The sequence below is a fragment of the Anser anser genome (assembly GCF_964211835.1).
Source record: "Anser anser genome assembly, chromosome: 20".
Taxonomy (NCBI): Eukaryota; Metazoa; Chordata; class Aves; order Anseriformes; family Anatidae; genus Anser; species Anser anser.
This window is the reverse complement of record NC_139741.1, coordinates 1,576,929-1,591,901: the sequence shown is the minus strand read 5'-3', so window position 1 is coordinate 1,591,901 and position 14,973 is coordinate 1,576,929. Positions and strand designations below refer to the sequence as shown.

General features: G+C 52.4%; 1 protein-coding gene across 17 annotated transcripts in view; it reads right to left on the bottom strand.

The window, feature by feature from the left end:
- Positions 1-14,973, bottom strand: part of MSI2 (musashi RNA binding protein 2) — a 238,687-nt gene that overhangs the window by 91,094 nt on the left and 132,620 nt on the right. For all 17 annotated transcript variants that reach the window (XR_014574159.1, XM_083805949.1, XM_083805952.1 and 14 more), the window contains one exon: positions 6,187-6,235. Coding sequence is in view for 16 of the 17 variants with exons in the window: in XM_083805949.1 (XP_083662075.1) it covers positions 6,187-6,235 (49 nt within the window). In the remaining variant the exon portion in view is untranslated. The remainder of the gene's footprint in view (positions 1-6,186; positions 6,236-14,973) is intronic.

The following is a 14,973-nucleotide window of genomic DNA, read 5'->3' as shown; positions in this document are numbered from 1 at the left end:
GCATGGAGAGCTCGCAGTGTCCCCGATGGGCTCCGAGGTGAAGGGGGGGAGATCGAAGGGGGAGAGATCTAAGCCAGATGGGAACAGGCGGGACGCGGCCCCACCATTCCTCGCGCGCCACCTCGCCAGCCGCAGCCACCGCGGCGCCTCCTCCTGCCCACCTGGGATGGGTTTGAACTCAGGATACAAAGCAGAGAGCTGTGAATATCATTCTTCAGCCTTGCAGCCATTAATGTGTTTTACGACATGAATATTTATAAGTGAGGATGTAATATTAAAAGCATACACACATGAAATATTAATATGGCACATGTCATAACTGCAATCTAAACAGATAGGTGTGAACGATGGCACTGTAGCTCAGCCATCACTACTTTCACTGATAGGTCTGTAAATGGTAAATAATACTAACTAATTAATCTTCACAGCCCTCCTCTGAAGTTTGGAAGCAAATATTTGCTTTGAAGTCGCTATAAAAAGCCCTGTCTGCAGCTACTCTTCCCTCCAGCCCTCCGTGCCTCCTGCAGGAGAGAAACGCGCGGTGTCTCCGTGCACCAGGGGTTAAAATCGGGCTCGGTGCTGCAAGACGCAGGTCCCCAGGATGAATTCCACCGGCTAGGGAACGTGCGTACGGACGAGCCGAAGCAGGGCGAGCGCTTCTCTCCAAACAACTGCACTCTCTGGAGTCCCATTTATGGAGTGATAAAATTGACAAGGGAATAAAAGCCAGTCTCATCTAGGAGAGCAATAATAATAATAATACCACCTCCATTTATGTCCTACGTCACACTTTTCATCCAAAGCTCTTAAAGCACTTTATGCGCTAAAAACACCACCACCATCATTGTGGATGCTTTTCCAAAATCCTGCGGGTCAAACCCGGCCAAGCAGGAGCTCTCCCTTCAGCCCCATCCTTCTAAAAGCAAAGCTCCGTGAGCAGACAAAAGGCTTCCTCCCGCGCTTCCCTCCGAGCGCACGGTACTACTGGCACACCGCTGCCAAGAAAAGCTACGCTGAAAATGACCAAATTAGGCAATTACTTCCACGTATCTTAAACACTGTCTGCTCAAAACTGCTTGGAGATGTATTTTTAAATGCACATGACCTTGCTTTATTTGAGGGAGACAGCGATAAACAAATAACTGCAGTGACTCTTAATTATATTTATATCTCATCTATAAAAATGTCAATTATAACTTCAGAGGTCAACTACGAAACGGAGGTTTTGGCAGTCGGACAACACAAAAGGCTATTTTTCTCCTAAGAAAAGCATCATCCTTTGCTGCGGCACAGACAATATCTCACTAACAACATCACTCCTGTCTCTTCCAATAAATACAGCGATTATGCCAACCGCCTCCACCTGGACAATTACCTTTACGCGCTGCGATCTGCCAGATCGGCACGGCACGAGCACGGGGCTCAACCCTCCCCTCTGCCTCGAGAGGAGGACGTGGCAAGGAAGCGGCGGAGCTGAGTGCGTGCGTGGAGCAGCACGGGCAGCCACGCCACGCTGGCGAGCAGCCGGGAGAAGGCAGGCACGAATCTTTTGGTTTGGATTCTGCAGTTTTAGGTCAGCCCCCAGGGCTCTCCTCTCACGGGCACGCTGATCTCTGCACCGGAGACACCAGGAGCCCGGCGGAGGCACGGCACCGCCAGCGGGCCTGCAGCAGGCCGAGTCACTGAAAGGTCTGCCACGATAAACGCCCGTCAGCTGGAGACGGGTTAAGCCCAAACACGTAGGATATTGTTTGCATCGCACCGACAGCCTGTCTTTCGTTAATTTTGTTTAGTTTTAAGATTAAAGAAGCCCAAATCACATGCTGTCACTTCTCTCCTCTCTCCCCTGCCATTCCCAACCATGTGAGAGAGCTAATTGATATGAAAATAACTCTGGGGGCTGTATGGCTCGGAAAAACATATAGCATTACATTTAATACCAGCAATTACAACTTGGGGGATTCAATCAGTCAAAATCTTTATTTTTCTTCCTGCACACTCAAGACGTGGGACTGACGTGGCAGACGCTGCCGATGGCTTCCGAGGCAGCAGATGGGCAAGGCAAGCACAGCCCAAAGCAGGCACATGCCCGTGGAGAGCATTTAAGGATCAAGAGCATCCCATCGCATTAACTAACCGCTATCTCACCTCCTCTTGACTCTTCTCTACCTATGTGCTTAACAGCCACAGGAAGAAAGGGGAGAAGGGGGAGTTGCCAAGCGAATTTATCAATCAGGAGCCACTCCACTCCACTGCACTTTCCTTTCCGCTAAATTGGAACAGCCAGGGGAGCGCCGAGCCCGCTCCTGCACCCCTCGGTTCAGACACCTTTCATCTGACACGTCCTCCCTCCCTCCTCCGAGCAGCCCCGCTGGCTGCAGCATTTCTGCTCAGCTTTGATGGCTACAACAAACGAGGCTCCCGCTGCCGGGATCTGCGGGTCACCCGGCGCGGGGAAACGCACAAGGGCGAGGAGGCCGGCCCTCCTGCCCCTCCGGCCCCTCCATCCCCTCTGGCCCCCTCTGCCTGCTCGCAGCAGGTCGCTACGCTTGCTGGAGCTCTGCTACATAATGATGTTAGAAGGACATCATCATCTTGCAAGGCTCCCTCTAACCCCAAAGATCAATAACTAATGTTGAACTCCAGATTTTATCTGCACTTTGCAAGGGTAACAAAATAACACCACCCTCTTTTTTTTTTTTCCTTCTTTCCAATTACTAAATCCTTTCAAGATTGACCCAGTAATTTTCAGCTCTATGAAATTTTAGGCAGTGAAGAAAGTGATGAAAGTGATTTTCCAGGGTGTTTACGGAACTTTTGTGTTTTATAATCCCTGTACTGAAATGCACAAGTACAGCACAAGGTGCAGAAATACAAAATTACCCTTTCTAAAAAGAAATGTCACCTTAACAAAGCCGACTCAGAGCCACTAAGTGCTAGTTCTTTGCATCCCCACTATCAAAATTAAATGACCAAGCTAGGAAGAGAAGCCTCGCAAGATGACACTGTCTCCCAGTGAAGCCAAAGATTGTTTTACCTACAATACTCCAAGAAGTAACCACCTCTCCCATTAAATGCGCACAGAATTTGAAGTCTCCCATTAATATGGCTAGACAGATGAGCACAAAATGCAGTAACGCTCTTATTTTCTTTAGAGAACTTCCAGGAATGGTTGGACACTGGAAAAGAAAAATACATCAACAGAGGAAACAAAATGGTTACCTGGATGACATTTAAAATGTTCTAAGAGTTGTGTTCCACAAGGCCAATGTTTTATTTGGGGTGAGGCTTTCAAGCTGTCCCGAGGCATTAATAAAAATGTTCAATGATGAGCAGTTTTGAAAAGGCTTCTGGCTATGTCTGGTTAAGTCTGCACATTAATTCTACCGAGTACTGATGTGGATCCCGTGCCAGGCTTGCAGACAAGTTACACGCTATCAGGATACACACACGAGTAGCACACACGTGCCAGCAGTACGTCAACAAACATTCTCAATTTGCTTGCAAGGAAATTTACCTCCTTTCTAGCAGTAGGGAGCGAATTTTAATACTTTCCCTTTCCCTTGCCTACGTTGATTATTCCAGGCATACACTAACTACAGTAAACCACAGTGGATATTTTATCTGCCATTTCTCCTTCCCTCGGCTAATTTGAAGATACAGATTGCAACCCGCAAGTGGTTTTAAGAATTGCCATTAACACCGCTGCTTGCATGCTACTGCATTTTAAACATGTTTTCAACACAATCAGAATGTCACAATTTGTAAAATCTGGGGTGATTTTATAAACGATCGATGCAGCAGAACTCGCTTCATGATGACAGCCTGCTAGCCAGTTCATTAGCCTGATTAGTGGCAGCTACCTGCACGGAGAAGGAAAAAACGTCTGAGAAGACTGGCGAAATTCAAACACGAGCATAAAGACGACTCTCTACCTTTCGCTTTGTTACTCTTGCTTCTTCCTTCCACCGTTCACTGGCAGAGGTGAAGACCCAGAGCCCGGTCTCTGGTGCCTGTGGGGCAGCTGCTTCAGCCGCAGCGGTGCCACTCGGCACCGTGCCGGGCTTGGTGCCGGCAGGAATTTTGGCTAATGCCAGCAGTTAGCAGCAGTCGCCACCGGTCGCCCAGCAGAAGCGTAAGCCTGCTCCCTGGAAAAGAGCCCCGCAGACGGATCTGACCCTCCCCTGCTGGTCTCTCTTATTTTTGGTGTCCCTGCGTGGCCTCCTGCCCGCCCTGGCAGCACAGCCCTATTACACTGGGCAGAAGCTTTTCAGGAGGCCACAGAGAGCTGAGCAGCAGCAGCAGGGCTCGCTGCTGGCACAGCCACGACTCTGCCCCGGGACTCGGGACACCGCAGCGGAGAGGGACTTTCTCACCCTGTCCCCACAGGGACGGGGGACATGCCAGTGCCGTGCAGAGCCACCCGTGCCTGCTGCCTCCCCTCCAGTGGGGACGGCTCCGCGGTAACAGCGGCAGCTCCGCAGCACTGAACCCAGTGAATTGTCTTTATGGCTTGTTTAAGGGTGGTTGCAAAGAGGATGGGAAACTCCCCGGATATAAAAGGAAGCTGTCAGGGGTTGAACTTCCCAAACTGTGCAACGGTTTTGGCTCCCATTACCAAATGATGGGTACTGGCTGTTCAAAGGCCTCCCCTGGCTCTCAGAGATCAGCTTTCCAAGCAAGCCTTTTGCTCAGTGCTGCTGAATTTTCCTGGGTACTGTGATCCTGGACTTGAGAGAGGGATCAGTGCCTGGGAGGGAATTGCTGGAGGGAGGAAATGTTATCTTGGAGGTTTGCCTGACTCTCCCACCGCTCGCGCTAGGTTGCTTGTTAAGGCGAATACCAGACCGGTGAACTAACGAGGCAGCGCCGGGGGCCTGGGTCTCCCGATGCTGCTGCCGAGATGAAGACGAGGCATGAGGGCAGCGGCTGAGCACTCTGGGCTGCTCCCCTCTCCGCTCCCCGGGCTCCCAGCACTGCCTGACCTGATGCAGGCTACTTCACACCTTTTGGCAGGCTCCCTAAATAAAGAGACCACATGCATGATTGCGTGATCCCAAGAAGCTAAAACAAACGTGGTAAAGACAATAAGTTATCACTCAGACGAGCCCCCCTCAACGAGTCCGCACGAGAACGTGTAAGAGGCTGGAGCGCGAGGGGCAGAGCCCAACCCCTGGGCTACGCGTCCCTGCGGTCGCATGGGGGCAGGAGCCACGCTGCCTCGCTGCGCTGCCTCACAACACACGCTTTGGTAAGGTGGCGTAAAACCAACCTCGTTCAGAGAGCAGGGTCGCAGAGCCCGTCCGCAGCACCGCTCCTTGTGCCAGGTACCCCCCGCAGCTCGGCGGTGCCGCTGCCGGGCTGCTCTGCCTGGGAGCTCCGCGCCCCGCAGCCATGGCGTGAGCCATCACCTGCTCACCCCGAGACAGAGCAGCATCATTTATTTCCCCTGAAAGGCACGGCCGTAACACTGCAAATAACCCTCGGCTCATTTTCACAGAACCGTACAAGCAATGATGAAACCTTGTCTGTCTTGTGAAATATGTGGAGGGAAATTCTTCTCCTGGAGATCCTGCTCTGAGTTAACACCGGAGGATGAGCAGCCCTGAGCTTCAAACCTCCAGCACGCCGGAAGCCCTGACAGAGGGCTCTAACACCTTAATATCCTGGTGTCTCAACCCGACTGGCCTTACGCCCAGCTTGCTCTAATGCCAGCCACCTTGCTACAACCCCTGTGGATCCTGCGGATGTGGGTGGACCCAGATCCAGTGCACCCCATTTGGATGCACGTCCCATAGGACCAACAGCAGATACCCAGAGGGATTTTTTCCCCTGTTCTAACTCAGGCCCCTTCCCTGCAGCCTCACCACAGGGCTCCCTGAGCTTTACCGTCAGCAGGGACACTGCAGAGCCTGACGATGATCCTCCCAAAGAGAATTCATTAGACTGACCAGGAAAGTCACCTCCAAAAAGAAAACCCACACGAGATTTGGCCTTACGCGCCGAGCAACCCTTCCTCTGTACACCTGCAGGACAGAGGGAGCCATCTCGCACACAAAGAGCTCTGCTGATTTAGCACCGCTGAATTTAGCCACATGGGTCATCGTGCTGACACTGATTTTTGGCTGTGCTCACCACGCAGAAGCTGTCACAAAATGGGACGTCTGAGCTCCCGTTCCCTCTTACCTCTATGCCTGTTGGTCGTCTTGTCAAACATAAGCATGGCGTCCTCTACCTGCAAGACACAAGAGGGGAGAGGCGTGCTTTAACACACCGGCTGCACAGTTCACAAAGCACAAACAAACTGGGAAGGGGAGGCAAAGACAGGAGCAGCCTCAATTCAGGTAGACAGAAACAATGCATCAGATCTCCTTCCTCGTGCTCAGGGTCAGCTCTGCCTTTTGGAAATCTGCTGCTTTCAACACATGCTAACTGACATTTGATCCTAACACAGAAAAGTGAACATTAAAAGTTCTGTTGCCCTGGAAAGCCAAACTTCTAAGCAGCTCTTCCACCTCTCATCGGTCCCTAGCCATGCCTCTCCTCAGCCTTTTTCCCTTTCTTAGAGAGATAAAGAAGGACCAAGAGAGGAATTGAGGATGCAAATCACACCCACGACTTCTCCAAATTAGAGTCGCTGTCTTGGCTGAGAATTAGGAGGTTTCAAGGAGCATGAGCAGGGTAAAATCTGGTCAGCCAAAAAAAGGTATTCAGAGGTTTTCAAAAGGCCTTTTGAAAAGCTAGAGGAAAGAGGGGAGAGGGAGGAGGGACAAAGTTTAATTCGCATCAGGCTTGGCATTTCCACTTCAGAAGAGAGATGACTGATGAAACGTACTGAAGTGCAACCAAATTGCTTTCAACTTTCATTACTATTTGCATGATTTATTCCACCTCCATTTAATCCGTGCAGCCACACCTAAAATTTTACACTTATTTTAGAAGACTGTTGTGCTGGGATTTATTTTCCAGCACTATCACATTTTAAACTGTTGCTCAGAGTCTTCAGGGGCTGGTGCAGGTCAGTCCTGCACGCTGCAGGAAAGGTCCCGTGCAGCCTTTCTGAAAAAACTTCTGAAAAAACTTACAGCCTTCCTATTCCTTGTTTTAAACCAGGGGTTGACAAGAACCTGCATCACCGTTTGAGGAAGACATTGGGGGAAGGTCATCTTTTAAAGTTTTGTGCTTTTTTTTTCTTTCCCCCTCAGTAATTTCTATGAGATTTTCACGCTTTTATATTCTGGCTTTCTATAAATCATTTATCTCAGGAAAAGTGACTTACAATGCAGTTACACTCTCTCTTCACCTTGCACAGTGCCACCAACGGGTCTACCTTTCATCCCAGCAGCTTGTGCTCCCTTCTGTGCTGACCTCTTCCTTCCTGCCAATGGGTTCGTGCAGCAAACCACGCCGGGGGGGCAGCCCCGGCTACGCGGAGCCGCAGCTTCTCCTCCAGGTTAGCTGCAAGTCCCATCAGTGTCCCTGCACTGACGGGCTGCTGCAGGCGGCAGAGGAGCAGCACTCCATGCCAAGGTGGGATCGCTTTTGGTGCCCGTGCCAGATTCTGCTGCCTTAACACGATCTTGGAATTAGAGCAGGATTTGAAAGCTCCCACCTGGTGAAAATTCCTGGCTCGGGGAGTCCAGGCTGACTGGAGTGCTCCTATGCAGGGGAGCAGGCGTTCAGCCTGCTTCTGTGCTAAATTACGGGCTCAGCCTTGGCTGAGCAGAGACATGCCTGGGGAAGGTGGTAAAAACACAGCTTGAGCCTCTCTTAACTACTGTATTAAAACACATTCCACGATATAATAAAAATGCAGTGCAGCAAAACCTTGCGCTATACCTGGACGTTATTAAAACCTGTCGCTGGTTAACTTGTTCTTAACTTTTTCAGAGGAGTTTGCAGAATGTGATAGCAACACCCTGAGATGGCGGGGAACAGCATGCCTCCTGAACACCCATCGTGCACGAGACCTAAAGATGCTGAGGCACTGAAAACTCCAAACCGCATTAAGCACAAAGCCATTTGTCCTGCTGTCTTTCTTCACTTCGAAGAAGAAAACTCACAGGTCTGAGCAATATCGGAAGGCAGATAAGGACAGGGCTCCCCTTCACCTTACCAAAACCACTTATCTCTGCTCTGAGGTTACGCTGGTGCAGCAATCTTTATTTTTCATTCCCACAGGCCCTGGCCTCGCTGGGAAGCAGAATTACACCCTGCACCTCACGCTGCTTCCTACAGCTCTGTGGCTTCCTCAGCCTCAGGCCAGACGAGCCCGCCGACCACCCTTTTACCCCACGCAAACCACTCCGCTCCGCGAGCTCCACCACCTCTCCCACCCCCAAGTCTTTGCTTCGAGTCCCACCCCGGAGCCCCGAGGAGCCCTCCGAGGCCTTCGCAGGTCCCACCCGCGGCGTGCCGGGCGTCTCCCCCCGCAGCAAAACAGAGTTTGTGCCATGTGTACCGAGGCCCCGCTCCACCGGCACGATGGTCTTGGCAGAGATCTTTTTTATGCAAATAAACCCTTATTAGCAGTAAGGAGCCAAGGCGGCGTGGGCTAAGCCAGGAGATTTCCGCCGTGCCGGCCGGGACCCCGAGGAGCGCGGCTCCCCCTGCGCCCGCTGCTGGGGCCGGAGCCGGGCGCGCGGCTGCGTGGGGAAGGATCAGACCCGCGGGCTCAAACCCAGAACCTGGAAGGGGGGAGCTGGCTCCCTGCAGCTGAGCTGCAGATCTGGACCAAGCACGCCTTTAAGAAAAAATAATCAGGGGGGTGTTCGTCAAGCCAGCTGGTGCCCTTTCAACAATGTCTAATTGGTTATCTTTTCTGTCTCCTAAGGTCAGAACATTTTATCTCCGTCTCTGCCCTTTTTGAGTTTACCCCACCCTGCGTTATTTTTTAGGGCAGCCATTGTAACAGAAGAATAGCCTCTTTCCTCTATAGTCCAGTGACACAATGAGACTTCTTGAAACCTCCTGAATAGATAGAGTGCAATGGCAAAAGAAAAATTCTATTAACGCTTTGCAAAATAAAACATCTAAGAGCTGGTTAGACAAGCAGGAGAAGAAAATCAATACGGAGAGGGCAGCGCGCTTAGAAAAACTTTTCACCAGTTGCAAAAAGGTGGTGAGGGTATGGGAGAGAGGGGGAGAAAGAAACTTATTAATGCAGAAAACCCATCAATGGTATGGAAATCTGGCAGAACAGCAAGAACTGAAACTAGAAGAATTTGAATATACAAAGGGCTGAATAGAATGAGAAAACCACACCGCCTCACACACACAGCCCGTTTCTCACGGTTCTCTGTGAATCAAACACAAGCGGCTTGTTCAAGTTTTCATCAAGGAGAAATAAGGGACACAGTCAAGGTAACCGGCAGTAAACCCTGTAGTAAGCAAATTGATCCCTATTTCAAGGGAAGAAAAACAACATAGATGCAACTCAATGAAACCTGAGCAGGCTCAGGAGCTGTGGCTGCCCAGAAGTTAACCCCCTCCGCCACGACGAGGTTCCTTTTCTTGCCCAGTATGTCAAAGCTGCTCGAACAGCGCGTTTTCCAGACCTCAACTCAAAACACGCAGCTCACACCTTGCTTACAGAAAAGAAGGATGTTTTCTGCAGGGGCAGAAACAGGACTGGAGACAATCCCCCCTCCGAGGCTTGGCTGGGATGCACCCAGGACCGACCACCTGCCTACCACAGACCCACGGGACCGACCGGCAGACCCCAAGGGCCAGGGGGGACACAGCCTCCGTACCACGGGCAGTGGAGCCGGAGCGGAGAGCTTCACCCCGAAGCAGGATCATCCACCTGCAGCAACATGCAGGGTTTCACAAGGCCCCGGCAGCGCTTCAAGGCCACCTGGGCCAGCACCCAGTGCTACTGGAAGCCAGGGGAACTTCGGCCCCATGCGCCTGAGCAGCAGCCCCGGCTCCCCCCCAGATGCAGAGGACAGCCGGTTGCAGCGCTGCCCTCCCCATCCCCACCCCCAGGCGCGTCTTCAGCCCCGTGGCCTCACCCCCAGCCCGCAGTCGGAGCCCGTGAGGGGCTGCCTGTGCAGGCGGCCCCCTGGAGCCAGCTCCCAGGCAGCCTGCGCAGGACCACGAGGATGTCCCGCGGCACGGAGCCAGCGGCCAGGAACACCGGGCAACCCCAAAACGGGTGCCCGTCTTCTGATGCGCTCTGGCTCAATATGGAGGCTGAAAGGAGCTGATTAATCCTAAGTAATAATGAGCATCACATGGGAGCGCTACAAAATAAACACAGAGTCTTCGCACTTAGGGCAAAGAAAAGGCAGACGGACTTGCCGGATAATGCCAGGAGCAAACGGACACTTCCTAAGTCCGGAAGACTTCTCCCCTGTCCCAGCACGCCCCACACACATCCAATTTAGACCCAGTTTCTTACATGAAGCCTAAGTAATGGGTTTTAGTTTATTTAACCTTTTTTTTCTGATCCACTTGGGGCTCCAAGGAAAGGAAGGGCTATACCACTTCTTTAATCACTGCCTGGAAGGAGGAATAGGGAATAAGAGGAGGAAAGAAAAAAAATATTGGAGGAGCCAAAGGCTTTAATAATCCTAACAGTTCCCTGGGTTATTTAAAATATGCCCAACCAGTTCACAAAAGGATTCACAGAGATAAATGTATTTGATTTTCTTCCACCTTAATGGCGACATATATTTAAAGCAACAAAACCAGGATGACCTAAATAAAATGACTATTAATTGTGCTCAGAAAGGCTCTGAATTTAATGCAACTGATCCAGCCAGAACTAGAATACACAATATTCTCTATTCATTCCTCCCACTTTCCTCTGAGGGATTTTCAACTCCTCTCGTTTTCTGCAGGGCAGTCCTGAGCGGTCAGAGATGATCAAACCTGGTGCCAGCCCATCGCCGCTCACACCTTAATGAACAGGCTGAATCTTCTACAAAGATAAGCAGCAATTCGGCACCTCTCCGGAGGACGGTAATTTGAATCAGCCACCGCAGCTGCTGCCACCGAAATCAGTGAAAACCTAGCTGGAAAGCTGGAATGACTGAAGCTGGACATTTTCTGGAGAACTTCCTTTCTGGTCTTGTTCTACAACCCGGATTTGTATGCTGAGCCAAGGCATTTGAAATCAGACCAAAAATGTAACCGGTTCCCCAGCAGCCAGTGGAGACCCCGCAGTACCTCTTCGCCGTGGGACCACCACGAAGTGCCACTGGGAAAGCTCTGGGATCGGGAACGGGACCCAGGATAGAGGGCAACCCCCCGGAAAGGGAGCAGTTTGGGGAGGAGAGGAAGCACCATCAGCGTGCGCCCCTGCGGAGCCGCCCGCACGGCCGGGCAGGGCACAGCTCCGAGGCGCTGCCGCTGCTCTGCGCCCGCACGGGGCGGCCGGCCCAGGGGCAGCTCCTGTAAAGGCGGCTTGTAAAGCTGGCGGTTATTTACAGGGTGCCTGCATGCTGCAGGGGAGGAACAGCAGCCCCTATTTCATATTCCAAGTTCTTTTTTTTCCCTTTCAATCAAGTTTGCTCATTCAAGTAAAACCTCCATGGGGAAACCACCGACTTTCACAGCTATAACTCATGACCACGCAGCGGCCTTTATTCCTCCTCCAGCCCAGCAAAGGCTGTCCTGATCCAAAACCCGAGTTCCTGACACATCCAGAGCAGGTGGGGTCCCTCCTGCCTGCCCCCAGGACCCCACGGCAGAGCTGTGATGGGTTTGGCAGGGGCTGCTCACTTCCAGCACTCTCAAGCCACCTTTTCCATCCCTTCAAGGTAAAGCAGAATGAGGCCAGGGAAGCGAAATAACGCACCGCAACCCAACACTGTGGCAATCCAGATAAGGTCCTCCGAGAAAAGAAATTACATTCAGCTACATGTCTGGGCTGTGTTTCTACCCCTCTGCCCCAGGTTTGCGAACTTTACAGGTCTATCACGTCTTCTGCTCTTCCAGAGAAGTGTGCTGGATATTCTGGCCTAATTCCTCAAATTATTTATACAAACTGCACAACTCTTACAATATTTTGCTTTCTGAAGCAGAAAAACCTCTTAGCTCCTAGTAAACTGTCAGGTGCTATTATTTTAAATACGCATGTGAAATCTAAGCGCCAGCACTGCGCTTCTGCAGATTTACAACCTCCCCCCACATAAATTAAGACAAATGCATATCGCATGCCAGACAGTTAGAAAAAATTGTTCCCCCACACCAGGCCTCTGGGTTTGATTACAATGGAATTAAACAAAGAAACAAATACTTCAACCTTTTCCTCTCTCTCCATCACGAGCACCCTCCCTCCCCGCAGCTCAGCCCCTTCCCTCCTGAGCTCTCCTCGGGCTCAGCGGTGCCCGTTCAGGATCCGGAGCCCAGCCGAGGGGAGGCGACCACCGGGAGGTGGCGGGTCCCCATCCCACTGCACCCGACAGCTCGGCCCCGATGGCCACCACCTCGGCTGGGGACCGCCAGGGCCGAAAGCACCAACCGTGACAGCTCCACTTGCAGCCACGGGTGCATGGCACCAGGCCGGCAACCTCTGCGGATCTGTCACGAGTCGTGCAGCGCTCCCCAGGGGCTGGGGACGCACGGTGGGGTCCCTCGCTGGGCGCGTCCCAGCGTTGCACTGTGACGACTTACCAACCAAGGGCTAGCACATTATGCGCCGCGATAATAATCAATGCCATACTGTGCAAGAACAAATTCCAGTGCTAGCAATCTTTCCCCCCAGCAGTCAAGTCTTTAAAAAGTCTTCTTCAGCAATTATAGCTAATAAAACTACAATTTTATTCAACACACACATATCATTGTAACTAATTTTGCTCCATCAGGGCTGAAATTAAAACAGTCGTTCAATCACGTTAATCTCGGGGCTTGCTCACCAGCCGTGACATGGCAAAGAGCATCCCAATTGCTTGCCAAAAATCACAGTGGCTACTCCCGGACTTGAAAACGCTCCCGTGAAAAGCCAAGACGTTACTCAACACTTACTCTACCAAGGGCGATGCTGGAATGACTAATGCTCTCCAGAAAAGAAAAAAAAAAGCTTTCCACAGCAGGACAAATTAAACATGACTCCATACACAATTTCTCATGAATTCCTTAATGCTAATTCCTTAATAATATGAAGTATTGATGAAAGCGAGGTAGTTTGTCACTCTCCGACCAGGTTATAAACTCAGTGAGGACTCTTGGGAGTTTCCCTTTGGCCTGCCACACATTACCTAACACCACCGAGTGGGAAGTCAAGGTTCTTGCAAAAAGCACTTGGAAACATCAAGGCAGCTCTCTGGCAACAGGGACTGCTGGGCACTACACGACCAGCTGTGGAAAAGTCAGTGAAAACAGGAAGGAAGAAAGCAAACAGGGCCAGTGCCAGTAAGCCAGCGTAACGTCAGCTTGAGTTGATGACCCCCTCCATCCAGCAGAAGGGAAGGCACTGTATAAACTCCTGGGACAATTCTCCAAAGGTATGAAATACTCAGGCAGCTGGGAGCACCACCAGGGAGGTGCATAGGTCACTGCAAAGAAGGGGGACGCAGAAGGAGCCTCTCTAGGAGACAGCTTCACAGCTCCTAACGGCATCCAGGCACTGGCAGTGCCCGAGGTGGCCCTGGTGTCCCCGGCGCCTGTCACCCCGGCGCTTCAGGGACGCCTTTCACGATGGAAATCAAGCTGCAGACAAGAGCAGCACAGGGAGCAGAGCAGGGCCATCACAGCGTTGCCCCCTCATCGGCTTCAGGGCACGAACGTGTTTGTTGTGCTTTTATGGAGACAGAATAGCCTGCCTTGGTCGGAGCAAAGCCTTGGGCCTGCTCTGATCTCCACAATCAAGTCCTGCAGCCAGGTCTAATTGCCCAGAACAATTTATGCCCGCCAGCGTGCGGGCAGCCGTCCCCTGGGTCTGCTTAGCTTGACGGGGAAATAGGTTCCAGCGCTGCATTTCTGAAGCGGAGTAACAGAGGCGGCCGAGCCGGCACGGAGGCCGTGACTTGGGAGGCCACAGGACGCCCGGCTGCTCCTGCCCACGGGGCAGCAGCGCTGTGGGTAGCCAGCACCCAGCCGCAGGCCCCTGCCGCGAGACCCCGATGGAGAAGGGTGCCAAGGGAGCACGCGGCCCTCACGGCAGGCACAGGGGGCTGCACGCTGTCACTATGAGCACGAACCCCCAGAGCCAGGGCAGGGCCAGCCGGCTGCGTGCTGTGCTACTTACAGCCCTGCACCCACGGAGACTGGTACCAATGAACTAAAAATTTCACCACAAAGAGCAGTGCCTTGTCCTGAGGGTGGTGCCTGAATGCCTGTGGCTTCCGTCACCTCAGGGCCGGCCTCAGGGCCAGGAGCGGTGCCACTCGGGGACGATGCACTTGAAACACGTCCAGATGGCAACACAGATGACAAATGCCTTATAAATAAAGCAAAAGCTTCCAGGATGACCCTTTTTTTGTCCACCAGCATAACACAGGCACGAATGCGGCCACAGAAGGCAGCATCTGAGCACCACGGCATCTCTGTGTTAATTACCCTCAGGAGACACCGGCGAGGCAGGACACACCATTACCTCTGCAGCTCGACAGGGAGACAAATACGCCGCTGCTGCAGCATTAAGTCACCCACAGCCGGCAGGTCCTGAGGTGGCCAGCACCGGTATGGCCGTGGCTCAGCACTGGTACGGGCCGTCAGGTGCCAGGCCAGGGGGAGCCATTGCCACGTGGTGGCTTCTGCCCGCGGGCGGCATCCACCGCAGGGGCAGCCCAAGCGGCAGTCGGAGCCAGCCCCACAGCGAGGGTCAGCCCCATGAGCACCGCCGAGGGCAGACCCCGCACTACAGTGGGCACGGCAGGACATGGAGCCGCTCGCCTCCTCCCTCTCCAGCGTTTCAGGCGTCCCCGCCACACGCAGGGACAAGCGCAGTGGCAGGCCTCACCCCCCTTCCTAAAGCTGCTTGCTTTAAAACAGCACAAGCCAATGAAACAGAGGACAAAAAGCAGA